The sequence below is a fragment of the Manis javanica genome, chromosome 15 (assembly GCF_040802235.1).
Source record: "Manis javanica isolate MJ-LG chromosome 15, MJ_LKY, whole genome shotgun sequence".
In the NCBI taxonomy this organism is placed as follows: Eukaryota; Metazoa; Chordata; class Mammalia; order Pholidota; family Manidae; genus Manis; species Manis javanica.
Window position 1 is genome coordinate 77,669,852 of NC_133170.1, and position 12,027 is coordinate 77,681,878.

The 12,027-nt window shown below is 40.7% G+C and overlaps 2 protein-coding genes across 11 annotated transcripts in view; one reads left to right on the plus strand and one right to left on the minus strand.

The window, feature by feature from the left end:
* SVOP (SV2 related protein) overlaps positions 1–12,027 on the minus strand; it is a 79,733-nt gene that overhangs the window by 66,951 nt on the left and 755 nt on the right. For 3 of the 6 annotated variants that reach the window (XR_012125847.1, XM_073223619.1, XM_037004299.2), the window contains exon 1: positions 26–272. Coding sequence is in view for 3 of the 6 variants with exons in the window: in XM_073223619.1 (XP_073079720.1) it covers positions 26–60 (35 nt within the window). In the remaining 3 variants the exon portion in view is untranslated. Of the gene's footprint in view, positions 1–25; positions 276–10,789; positions 10,877–11,100; positions 11,270–12,027 lie in introns of those variants that run through there. The other 3 variants (XM_073223621.1, XM_073223622.1, XM_073223620.1) reach the window with 3 other exon arrangements.
* Positions 11,354–12,027, plus strand: part of USP30 (ubiquitin specific peptidase 30) — a 30,885-nt gene continuing 30,211 nt past the window's right edge. For 4 of the 5 annotated variants that reach the window (XR_012125848.1, XM_017664905.3, XM_073223624.1 and 1 more), the window contains exon 1: positions 11,354–11,584. Coding sequence is in view for 3 of the 5 variants with exons in the window: in XM_017664905.3 (XP_017520394.2) it covers positions 11,502–11,584 (83 nt within the window). In the remaining 2 variants the exon portion in view is untranslated. Of the gene's footprint in view, positions 11,585–11,667; positions 11,720–12,027 lie in introns of those variants that run through there. The other variant, XM_073223625.1, reaches the window with a different exon arrangement.

Genomic DNA, 12,027 nt, shown 5'->3' on the forward strand with positions numbered 1-12,027 from the left:
TCTCACTCGCCCCCAGGATACTCACGGCAGCTGCCTTAGCTGGAATAAGTCCTCCTCCATGTCCGCGCTGCGCCAGGACGAGCCCTTTTCATGGCTCTTACATGGTGGTGGTGGATGACGAGCGCTCGGGGTTTCAGCACCGGGGTGCTGGACAGCTCCGGCTCTGCTTCCTCCCTCCAGCGGCAGCTGTTGGGGAGGGAGCCGCCAGGGACCGACCCACGAGACAAAGCCGCCGCCGCGGGGAGAGTGGGCGGAGAGGAAGAGGCGGAGGGCCGAGCTAGCTGCGCGGGGAGAGGGGGCAGGGAGAGCCCTTCTGATTAGAGGAATTTACAGGTTCTCTGTGGCTGGTGGTGTTTTACTGGGGTGCCTGGAGGGCACTCGAGCCCATGAAATGGGTGTCGAGGTACCAATGAGTATCCTTTGGTTGACGACGCCTCTCTAAATGTTTGTTTGTGGGGGTTCGTTAATGCTGGTATCAGTATAATATTCTTGAAACTCAGGCTGCTATAACAAATGCAGATAATGGAAGTTTTAAGGATATATTCGTGCATTAAAGTACTGTTTACTGAGCACCAACTGTGTGCTAGGCACTGTAATGGGCGCTGGGCATATGACAAGAGCACAAGTTAGTCATGTTTTTGTCATCACAGACCTGAAGGTCTAGTGAAACAAATCAAGAAAAAAAGTTTAGTATGAGAAGGCCAAAGATCACTCACTCATTCATTCAACAAGTATTACAGGTGATTTATATAGTAGCCCTGACACTGAGGAATCAAAGATAAATAAAACCAAATCTCTACTTTCAAAACCCTCCCCATCTAGTTCAATGGTTCCTCTCACTAAAATGTCTGCTCCCTTTACAACTTAATCTCCATAAAGGTTGTTGATGTGTCCCCAAGGGCCTAGAAGAATAAAACTTTATTTATGGACACTGAAATTGGAATTTAAATATTCTTCACTAGACTTGATCCCAGGGCTTTGCATTGTGGGCATTCAATAAATGAAACTGAAATCACAAAGGTGAGGAGGGATTCAGTATTTATTTTAAGTGATGGTTGCAGGGGGCATGGTTTATATCAAAGGTGGCACTGGGAGGTCTATTGGTAGGGTATCCAACTCATTCTGGTTTGTGCCGGACTTTTGAGTTTCACCATTGAAAATTGCACGTCCTGAGTAGCCCTGATCCCAGGCAAACCTTGGCAGTTGGTTACTCTACAGGTATAACCCAGATCCAACATAGAGATGTGTTTTGAGTAGCTTGAAGGTTTAAAAGAATACTTTTAAGTGTAAGATTTAAAACTTTAAAATGCATAGAAGAAAGCATAGGAGTAATCTTAATGGCCTTGAGTTAGACAATGGTTTCTTAGATGCAACATCAAAAGCATAAGTGACAAAATAAAAAGATACATTGGACTATATCAAAGTTACAAGTTTTTATGATGCAAATGATACTATCAAGAAAGTGAAAAGACAACCCAAAGAATGGGAAAAAATATTTGCAAATAATACATCGAATAAGAGACAGATTCAAAATCTATAAAGAACTCTTACAACTCAATAATAAAAAGACAAATGACCCTGTTTAGAAATGGGGCAAAGGATATGAATAGACAGTTCTTTAAAGAAGATAAATAGCCAATAAGCACTTGATATCACTAGTCATAAGGGAAATCCAAATCAAGACCACTCTGAGATAGCACCTCACACCCACCAGAATAACTAGAATAAAAAACACAGACAGTAACTAGTGTTGGTGAAGATGTGGACACTCTCCTCATATGCTGCTGGTGGGAATGCAAAACGGCACAGCTGCTTTAGACAACAGTCTGGCAGTTCCTCAAAAATTTAAACACAAAGTTACCACATGACCCAGCAATTTCTAGAACCACACCTAGAAATGAAAACTTTTACAGAATGTTCATGGCATAATTATTCATGATAGCAAAAAATGGAAACAACTCAAATGTTCATCAACTGATGGATGGATAAACAAAATGTGGTCTATCCATACAATGGAATATTACTTGGCAATAAACATAAATGAAGTACTGACTCATGCTATAGCATGACAATAGCCTTGAAAAATTATGCTAAGTGAAACAATCCAAGCACAAAAGGCCACATAGCATATAATTTTATTTATATGAAATATCAAGAATAGGCAGATCTATAGATACAGAAAGTAGATTAGTGGTTGCCTAGGAGTGAAATTAGGGAACATGGAATGGAGATTGACTACTAATGCATGTGAGATTTCTTTTAGGGGGAACAAAGATGCTCTAAAATTAGATGTGACAGTTGCACAGCCATGTGAATATACCAAAAAACATTGATTGTACACTTAAAAAGGATGACTGGCATAGTATGTGAATTGTATTTCAATAAAGCTGCCCTTTTGAAAGAAATAATTATTTTTAAAGTTGGTTTCCAATTTTCCCAACATTTAAATAGAATGATTTCACCTAACAGGATTATCATCTTCTTGGGAAAAGAGAGGCAGTGCTCCTCCAAAGGGTCTGGTCACTAGCAACGGGGGTCTGAAAGTAGTCGGCCTGGCACTGTTCAGGCTGCAGCCAGCCACGGCAGGCTTTGCACATTCATATTCCCAGCCTGGGCTCTGGAGAATTTTGAGGGACATACCCTGAAAACTGGGAGAATAGTACTTAGTATATCATAGACATTTAAAAACATCTTAGAGATGGTAAAAGGTCAGCCTCTTCAGCAGCTAGTGTTGGCAAAGCTGGATAGTTACATGTAGGAGAATGAAACTGGATCACTGTCTAACTCCATACACAAAAGTAAACTCAAAATGGATCAAAGACCTGAATGTAAGTCATGAAACCATAAAACTCTTAGAAAAAAAACATAGGCAAAACTCTCTTGAATATAAACATGAACAACTTCTTCATGAACACATCTCCTGGGGCAAGGGAAACAAAAGCAAAAATGAACAAGTGGGACTATATCAAACTAAAAAGCTTCTGTACAGCAAAAGACACCATCAGGAGAACAAAAAGGCATCCTGCATTATGGGACAATATATTCATAAATGACATATCTGATATGGGGTTGACATCCAAAATGTACAAAGAGCTCACACACCTCAACAAACAGAAAGCAAATAATCCAATTAAAAAATGGGCAGAGGATCTGAACAGACACTTCTCCAAAGAAAAAATTCAGATGGCCAACAGGCACATGAAAAGATGCTCCACATCCTTGGTCATCAGAGAAATGCAAATTAAAACCACAATGAGAAATCACCTCACACCAGTAAGGATTGCTACCATCCAAAAGACAAACAAATGTTGGTGAGGTTGTGGAGAAAGGGGAACCCTCCTACACTGCTGGTGGGAATGTAAATTAGTTCAACCATTGTGGAAAGCAATATGGAGGTTCCTCAAAGAGCTCAAAATAGAAATACCATTTGACCCAGGAATTCCACTTCTAGGAATTTACCCTAAGAAAACAGCAGCCCAGTTTCAAAAAGACAGATGCACCCCTATGTTTATCACAGCACTATTTACAATAGCCAAGAGATGGAAGCAACCTAAGTGTCCATCAGTAGATGAATGGATAAAGAAGATGTGGTACATATACACAATGGAATATTATTCAGCTATAAGAAGAAAACAAATCCTACCATTTGCAACAACATGGATGGAGCTAGAGGGTATTATGCTCAGTGAAATAAGCCAGGCAGAGAAAGACAAGTACCAAATGATTTCACTCATATGTGAAGTATAAGAACAAAGAAAAACTGAAGGAACAAAACAGCAGCAGAATCACAGAACCCAAGAATGGACTAACAGTTACCAAAGGGAAAGGGACTGGGGAGGATAGGTGGGAAGGGAGGGATAAGGGGAAAAGGGGGCATTATGGTCAGTACACAAATGTTGGGGACGGGGGCACAGGAAGGCAGTCTAGCAGAGAGAAGACAAGTAATGATTCTATAGCATCTTACCATGCTGATGGACAGTGACTGTAATGGGGTATGTGGTGGGGACTTGATATGGGGGGAATCTAGTAACCACAATGTTGCTCATGTAACTGTATATTAATGATACCAAAAAAAATCTTAGAGAATGAATTGCTATGATGTTTCTCTTCTTTCTTAGAAATCTGGTTATATTTTTTCTAAATCAGTAGTTTTCACCTTTGAGTATGGGTTAACATCACCCAGGGGACTTAACACACAGATGGCTGGGCCCCACTCCCAGAGTTTCTAATTCAGCAGGTTTGGGGTAAGGCCTGAGAATTTGCATTTCTAACAGGTTCCTGGGTGATACTGATATTGCTAGTCTGGAGATCATTCCAAGAACCCCTGTTCTAAAGTTATTTATCTGGATGAGATTATAAGCCAAGAAAAATATGGTCCATGTTTGTTGATACCTCTGATCTTTGAGACATCCTTGAGCAGATAGGGATAGTATAAAGGTAATTTCTTCCAGCCAACCACATTATCCTTCTATCTGGGAAACTGGGGCATGCCAAAAAACAGATGGGTTTTATTTCACATCATGATTTCCCCCCTTAGAATTTTAAAACAAAACTGAAAATTTTTAAATAGAGCCTGGAATAAAGATTGACAAGCTGCCCCTTAGCCTGAAATACTGAATATAAAATCATGTGCTATGTACAAGTGATTCTCCAATCAGCTGTGTTCTACATTCTATTTTTATCAAGACAATATTCTACCAGTTAGAAAAACGGCACTTAATTTAAGAAAAGGAAGCCCATGGATTTAAACTCATAAAGAGATTTGTCTTTTTCCCTTGGAACTGAAATTGGATTAAAAAAACCAAAATGGCACAATTGGTGGTAGATCCCTGCTCTGCTAGCCATGCTGGTGGCACAGCCCTTCCACCTGTAGTCACTCCCAGAACCCTGGCATATACTGGAAGCTGTTAAGTTCCTCCTGATTTGTCCCAGGAGCCAGCTAAAAGGGGAGACTGGGCTCAGAGGTTAAGCTTTTGTTAAAAAATGTAAAGGCATGCAACTTAAAGAGTCCCTCAGTCACATGTCCCATTCTGTTATGAAATACAAGATGTCTAATCCAACAACTAGAGAGACCTGAAAAGGGTAGAGAACATTTGTGTGGCTGATGCAAAGCACAAACTCTGAAACTCTAATAAAACCATGACCCCTCAGACGATGTGTTTTCCAGAAGGATGTAAAATAAGCAAGAGGTGGAGGTGAATTAGGGGCCAGTAGACCTGTCCAGACCTAGGGAAGAAGTTAATGACCAGAAGCGGTTCAAGACATCTGAGAAGTCATCAAAGAAATGGTGGTCTTCTTTTCAAAGTATTGTGACTTGTGTTTTCATTTTCATTCATTCAAAGCACTTCCTAATTTCCCTTGTTAATTCTTCTTTTACTTACTGATTATTTAGGAATGTGTTGTTTAATTTCCACATATTTATGAATTTCCCAAATTTCCTTCTGTTATTGATTTCTAATTTCATTCATTATGGTTGGAGAACATACTTTGTATGATTTCAATCTTTTTAAATTCATTGAGATGTGTTTTATGGCCTAACATATGGTCTATCTTTGAGAGTGTTCCATGTGCAGGGGAGAAGGAGGTGTATTCTGATATTTTCAGGAGGAGTGTCTCCGGATGTCTGTTAGATCTAGTTGGCTTACAGTGTTGCTAAAGTCTTCTTTTTCTTTGTTGATCTTTTGTCTGGTTGTTCTATCCTTACTGAAAGTGGGATGTTGGAGTGTCCAACCATTAGTTCTGAATTGTCTATTTCTCCTTTCAGTTGTATTCTTTTCTTCTCATGTATTTTGAGGCTCTGTTGTTAAGTACACGCATGCTTACAATTGTTATGTCTTCTTGATGGGTTGACCATTTTATCATCATAAGAAGTCCTTTTGTCTCTAGAACAATTTTTGTCTTAAAGTCTATTTTGTCAATATTTAGCATAGTAAGTCCAGCTCTCTTTCGGTTAATGTTCGCATGACAAAACTTTTTCTATCCCTATATTTTCTCAACCTGTTTGTGTCTTTGAATCTAAAATGAGGCTCTTGTAGGACAGCATATAATTGGATCATGTTGTTTTATCCATTCCATCTCTGGTTTTTAATTGGAGAGTTAATCCATTTAAATTTAATGTAACTAAACCACAGATCGGTCATGGATCATGTAGAAAAAAAATCCTGTTTTATGTCTCTTGTTTCTCAATTCCTCCATCACTGCCTTGTTTTGTGTCTTTATGTATTTTCTAGTGTACCATTTTAATTCACTTGTCATTTCTTTTAATACATATTTTTTAGTTATCTTAGTGGTTGCCTTGAAGATTAACTTTACTTCTCAATTTTTAACAGTCTAATTTGGATTAATACCAACTTCAAGAGTATACAAAAACTTTGCTCCTATATATCTTCATTTTTTTCTCACCCCAGTTTTAAGATGTTATTATCACAAATTACATCTTTATCCACTGTGTGCCCACTCAATGAAGATTTATAATTATTGCTTTATGCAGTTGTCTTTTAAATCAGGCAGGAGACAAAAAGGAGTTACAAACAAAAAATAAATTTTTTCCATCTTTTATATTTACCTACATAGACACCTTTATTGTTGCTCTTTATTTCTTCATATGGGTTTGAATTACTCTTTACTGTCCTTTAATTTTAGTCTGAAGGTCTAGTTTTCTCCCACACCAAGAAATTCTCTGCAACACTAGTTGGTTGTCTACAATTTAACTCAATTCTGATACTGTCTACTTCAGATGCCAATCACAGTTAGCAGGTCCCCCAGGTTGCCTACCACTTCTTTCCCATTTGGCTACAAACTGGAGTTTCCCACAACCCCCTCCACAGTTCGATTAATTTGCCAGAGTAGTTTACAGAGCACAGGGAAACACACAACCGGATTATTAAAGGATGTGAATAAGGGATCCAAATAAACAGGTATTAAAGAGATACACAGGGTAAGGTCTGGGAGGGTCCCAAGTGTGCAAAAGCTTCTGTCTCCATGGAGTTGGGGTGCATTCACCAACTCTGAAGCTCTCCAAACCTCCTACTATTGGGATTTTATGGAGGTTCCTCACGTTGGCATGATCAATTATTAACTCCATTTCTAACCCCTCTCTCCTTTCTGGAGTACGGGGGTTAGAGCTGAAGAGTCCAGGCTTGTAATCATGACTTGGTGTTTCTGGTGATCAGCCCCCATCCAGGAGCCAACCAGGAGCCCACCCAGAGTCACCTCATTAGAACAAAAGACGCTCCCAGTGCTCTTACCACTTAGGAAATTACAAGGGTTTCAGCTCTGTGGCAGAAACTGGGGGCAGATACAAACACTTTTGAAAAACTGGCAGTTTCTTGAAGGAATGTGCTAAAGCCTTCTGTTTGAACAGGAAGAAGTGACTTTGAAGTTAATGCCATTCTTACAGGGGAGAAAAAAAGGAATCTAGTCAATGTTTGACAACACATGAATTAGCATCAAATAGGAGGAAACACGCACAATTAACCATATCCAAGTTCTTAAAAGCCTCCAGGGGCTTGCTGATTTAAGAAAGTGAATATATGTGATATAGGAGTTGATCAATCATATAAATTAGGTACTGATTACTGCAATTATTGCAGGTTATTTTTGTAAAGGATTTATATTGAAGAGCTACCTAGGAAAGCTTAAATGTGGGTTTGTTATTATGAGGATCTGAGGTAAGATAGTTTAAAAGCTGGGTTTTAGAATCTCTTTAGAGATTGGAGATCTACCAAAACAAGGAGGCTATAAGTTACAAGGCTACAACAATTCAGAACTACTGCATAAAGACAAACTTAAAAGAATCGTCTTTTTAAAATTGTTTCTCTAATTATAAAACCAATAAATGCTCATTGTAGAAGTTCAGATAATACAGAAAAGCATTCAGAAAACAATAAAAATTACTACTAATTTACCACAAAGATAATCAGAGTTGCCAGTTTGGATACCCTTCCAGTCATCTGTCAGTGCCAGGACACTAGTATGCAAATATCTTTTTGCAAATTCGAGATCATATTTCTGTATCAGATGGTTTGTTTTTTTCACTTTTTTTAAGCCTTAGTGAGCCTTTTTGGACAAGAAGGGATGTCAATTTTGATGCTATGTTTCCTCTATGTCTTCAAGTTTTAAATTTTTAATTATTTTTAAAATAAATAATGCATGCCCATGGTACAAAATTCACAAAGGACAAAGGGATTTCTTTCCCTGTCCTCAGTCACACAGTTTCCTTACCAGAGGCAAACAGTGTTCCCAGTTTCTTGATTATCTCTATAAACACTATTATAAAACATTTGTTGGTCAGTGACAGCCACATCCTACTGGTGAGAGGAACAGCAAGCTGCAGGAAATATTGTTAACTTCTGTAATATGGAATACACATCTTCCTCCGCTTAGACGGGGTTGCATCCCAATAACTACATCGTAAATTAAAAATGTAAGTTGAAAATGCATTTAATACACCTAACTACTGAAAATCATAGCTTTACCTCGCCTATCTTAAACGTGCTCACAACACATTAGCCTACGTTTGGGCAAAATCATCTGCAAAAAAAGGCCAAATTTATAATTAAGTGTTGAATATCTCCAGTAATTTACCGAATACTGTACTGAAAGTAAGCAACAGAACGGCTGTTCGCATACAGAATGGTTCTAAATGTGTGGGTTATTCACCCTGCTGATTGCCTGGCTGACCGACCTGTGCCTTTCAGCTGCTGCCAGCATTGTGAGAGAATATCCTACTGCATGTTGCTGGTCCAGGAAAAGATCAAAATTCAAATCGAATGCCCAGTGTTTTCACACCATCATAAGGTTGAAGAAAAATCGTTAAGCTGAAACATTTTAAGCCAGGGACTGTCTATACTGTTGTGACTCATGTGGTCATTACGAGAATTCAATAGAGATAAGGCTTGTAAAATGCTAAAAAATATTTGTGAATTGATTGGCCATACTCTATAAATGCCAGTTACTTAAAAGAGCCTAGAATGTAGACTCTGAGCAGATATGGGGATGGGAAATCAGGGTATTCACTCAGGAGGCTAAAGTAGTGGCTGCAGCATAGTTACAGGAGCCCTTCTGGGGCACCCATCAGGGGGGTGTTGAGGTCAAAACCATTTGCACAAAACATTAAGACATTATTTGCCTTTCCCATTCCATTCACTCATGAGTGTGCCCTGGAGTTTTCCAGAGACTACACAACATGTGATGAGGTCATGGCTTTGATGTTTAATGGAATGTATGCTTTGGTATTCCTGGGTTTAAAATTTTTTCTCAGTCTTAATTGGTGGTTTCCATCTGCTCGGGTTGGATAGAGGAGCTGACTACAAAGGGACAGGGGGTAATGATTTTAGGGGGGTGGTGATTCTATATGTTGGTTATGGTAGTGGTTACATGACTATGCATTTGCCAAAATTCAGAACTACGCACTAAACATAGGTGAATTTTAATGTATAAAATATACTTTAATTTTTTAAAAAACTAAACATTATTTCTCAACTTTGTTTTCTAATAATATAAGTATAGTTAGCTATAACCCCATAAATGAAAGCTCTCCATAATGTTTAAGCCTACCAAGGGGTCCTGAGATCAAAAGTTTTGAGAACCCACTGAGTAAAGCATTGATTTCTTTACTAAAGCAATGACAATTACTTGCTCTGGAGTTGGGAAAGTGATTAAAAGGGAGGCAAATTCTCTCTAGCTCTGTAAGCCGTGTGGTCCAGTGTGGTAGCTACTGGCCACATGTGGCTATCAAGCACATGTTAGTTCAAATTAAGGTGTACTTAGAACAGAAAAATAATGAAAATATTTCATTAATAAATTTTACATATAAAGGACAATATTTTGGACATATTGGGTCAAATAAAAGCTATTATTAAAATTAATTTCATCTGGGTTTTTAACTAACGAATTAAAAATTTTTAATCTTTTTTATTTTTAATGTGACTACTAAAAATTTAAAATGCAGCTTTCCTTATATTTCTATTGGACAGCACTCTCTGGAGACACATGGTCTGGACTGCCAATCTTGTTTCTACCACTTACAAGCTGGATTACAAGACATTGCTTCTCTAACCTTTTTGGGTTTCCTGGGCTGTAAAATGTGTGTAATGTCAGGCAGGGTTGGTGTAAAGATTTAATATGAATTTTGCATGTGATGTACTTAGCAGAGCATTTAAGTAAACAATACGTTTGGTGGCTGTTTTTATTCAATGCCTCAGTTTCCATTCATGCCTTCAGAGACGGGCTCTTTACATGCTTGGTAAAGGTCCTTCCTCTGTGACCTGTTTCCATTCTGACGACAATAATATGGTGGCTGAGGCCTCTTCACACCGAAAACTTAAAATGACCCAGGGTCCTTTCTGGAAATGGTGAGACAGGGACCATGGGCTTAGACAGAATAGAATGAGGGCCTCTGGAAAAAGCAAGGCAGGATATTTGCAGTCAGAGCAATGTAACTATATGCAAGGAAAACCCCCTACCAAAACTCTGTGTTGAACATTAAGCTCTAGAGTCATTCTTCAGTGAGATCAGTTAATATTCCCCAGGTAAAGAAGAGTAGAACATGTTTTTATTATGCTAATCATTTGTAATCATGTGTAAGATTCACCTTAGCATGCTAAAGGCCCAGGCCTATGTGCTGTCTTTCCTCCTTCAGATCTGATAAGGTGATTTTGCAAACTGGGCAACTAATTCAGCATGCAGACCCAGCTGTAAACAACATAATAAAAGGCAAGAAGCATTCCACCTTAAAGATAAGATTCCATTTTATCACCCAGGAAGTTTAAGAAGATTCTTAACTTACTCTTTAGCAAACAGACAATACCTCAGCCCACCTCAGGGGCTGGGCAGGCGGCCTTTTGATACGTTCCTAGACCAAGACGCCAGTATCCTATGGAGAAATCAGAGCAGTAAATTTCTTGTGTTAGGTTTTAATATTCAGGGACCACTTAACAAGTCCACACACCTAAGCTTTTTATCTGGTTTCCAAAAGTCCTCAACTGCCTATAAAACCCCTAGGCAATGCACCACTCCGGGCTCTCTTGTCCCCTTCTGGCTCGCGCCAGGCGCTCTGTCCTCTCACTCTCTCAATAAAAGTCTCCCTGGCTCTCCTACCTTGATTGTTTGCTCAGTTCACTCTTTGACTCCTCAAACAAGAACCCGGGCATCAGTGGGACATCTGTATTTATGAAGGGAGCTGGGGCAAAAGTTGCCAACCAAGCGTCCGCGACCGCAAGGCCTCCCTTAGTAACCGACGCCTGGGCCCGTTGCTAAGGGGGAAAAGAAAAAAAAAAGGACATGGTCCGTCGTCTATTGTTCTCCGATGGTAGCTGCTTCCGGTTCTCCCGGGAGTCCGTGCTTCGGTCTATCTTCCCTGGAGGAGCTGGGACTTCGGCCGCAGGTTCCGCCGTCTCGGGAGCCCGGGGAGCCCTCTGTCCAGCCGCGGTGGTAACGGCGGGGACAGCGGCGGGGACAGCGGCGGGGGTGGCGGCGGGCCTCCTGCGCGGCCCTGAGCGATGTTGAGCTCCGGGGCCGAGGCGGTGATGACTGCGGCCGACAGGGCCATCCAGCGCTTTCTGCGGACCGGGGCGGCTGTCAGGTGAGCTTTGGGGGGCGGGGCGGGCGGAGAGGCCGGGACTAGGGTTCCCAGCCTCGGTCTGAGGCAGCCTTTTCACGCCCTAGCCAGAGTCCCGAGGGCCGGAGAAAGCATTCCGCAAGCTTCTGCGTCCGGCAGGTTGGAGGCCCAGGCCCTGAGGCGGGAGGCGGGAGGGGCGACCGGCCTCTAGAGCCTCCACTTCTTTGACAACGCCAATTCTGGCTGCACGCCCCAGTTCTGCTAGCGCCCCAAATTCTGTCAGTGCTCTCCCCCCGCCTGCTAGTGCCTCCTCCATCCTGTCATTGTCCCCAGGACTTTCAGGGACCCTCAGGCTCGTCGAAGTGCTGAATTCTGTCAGTGTCCCTAGGACCTCTCAGTGCCTCGCAAGCCTTCCAGGACCCCTTAGTCCTTTAGAATCACAATCCTTCTGGGCTCCCGAGTCATAT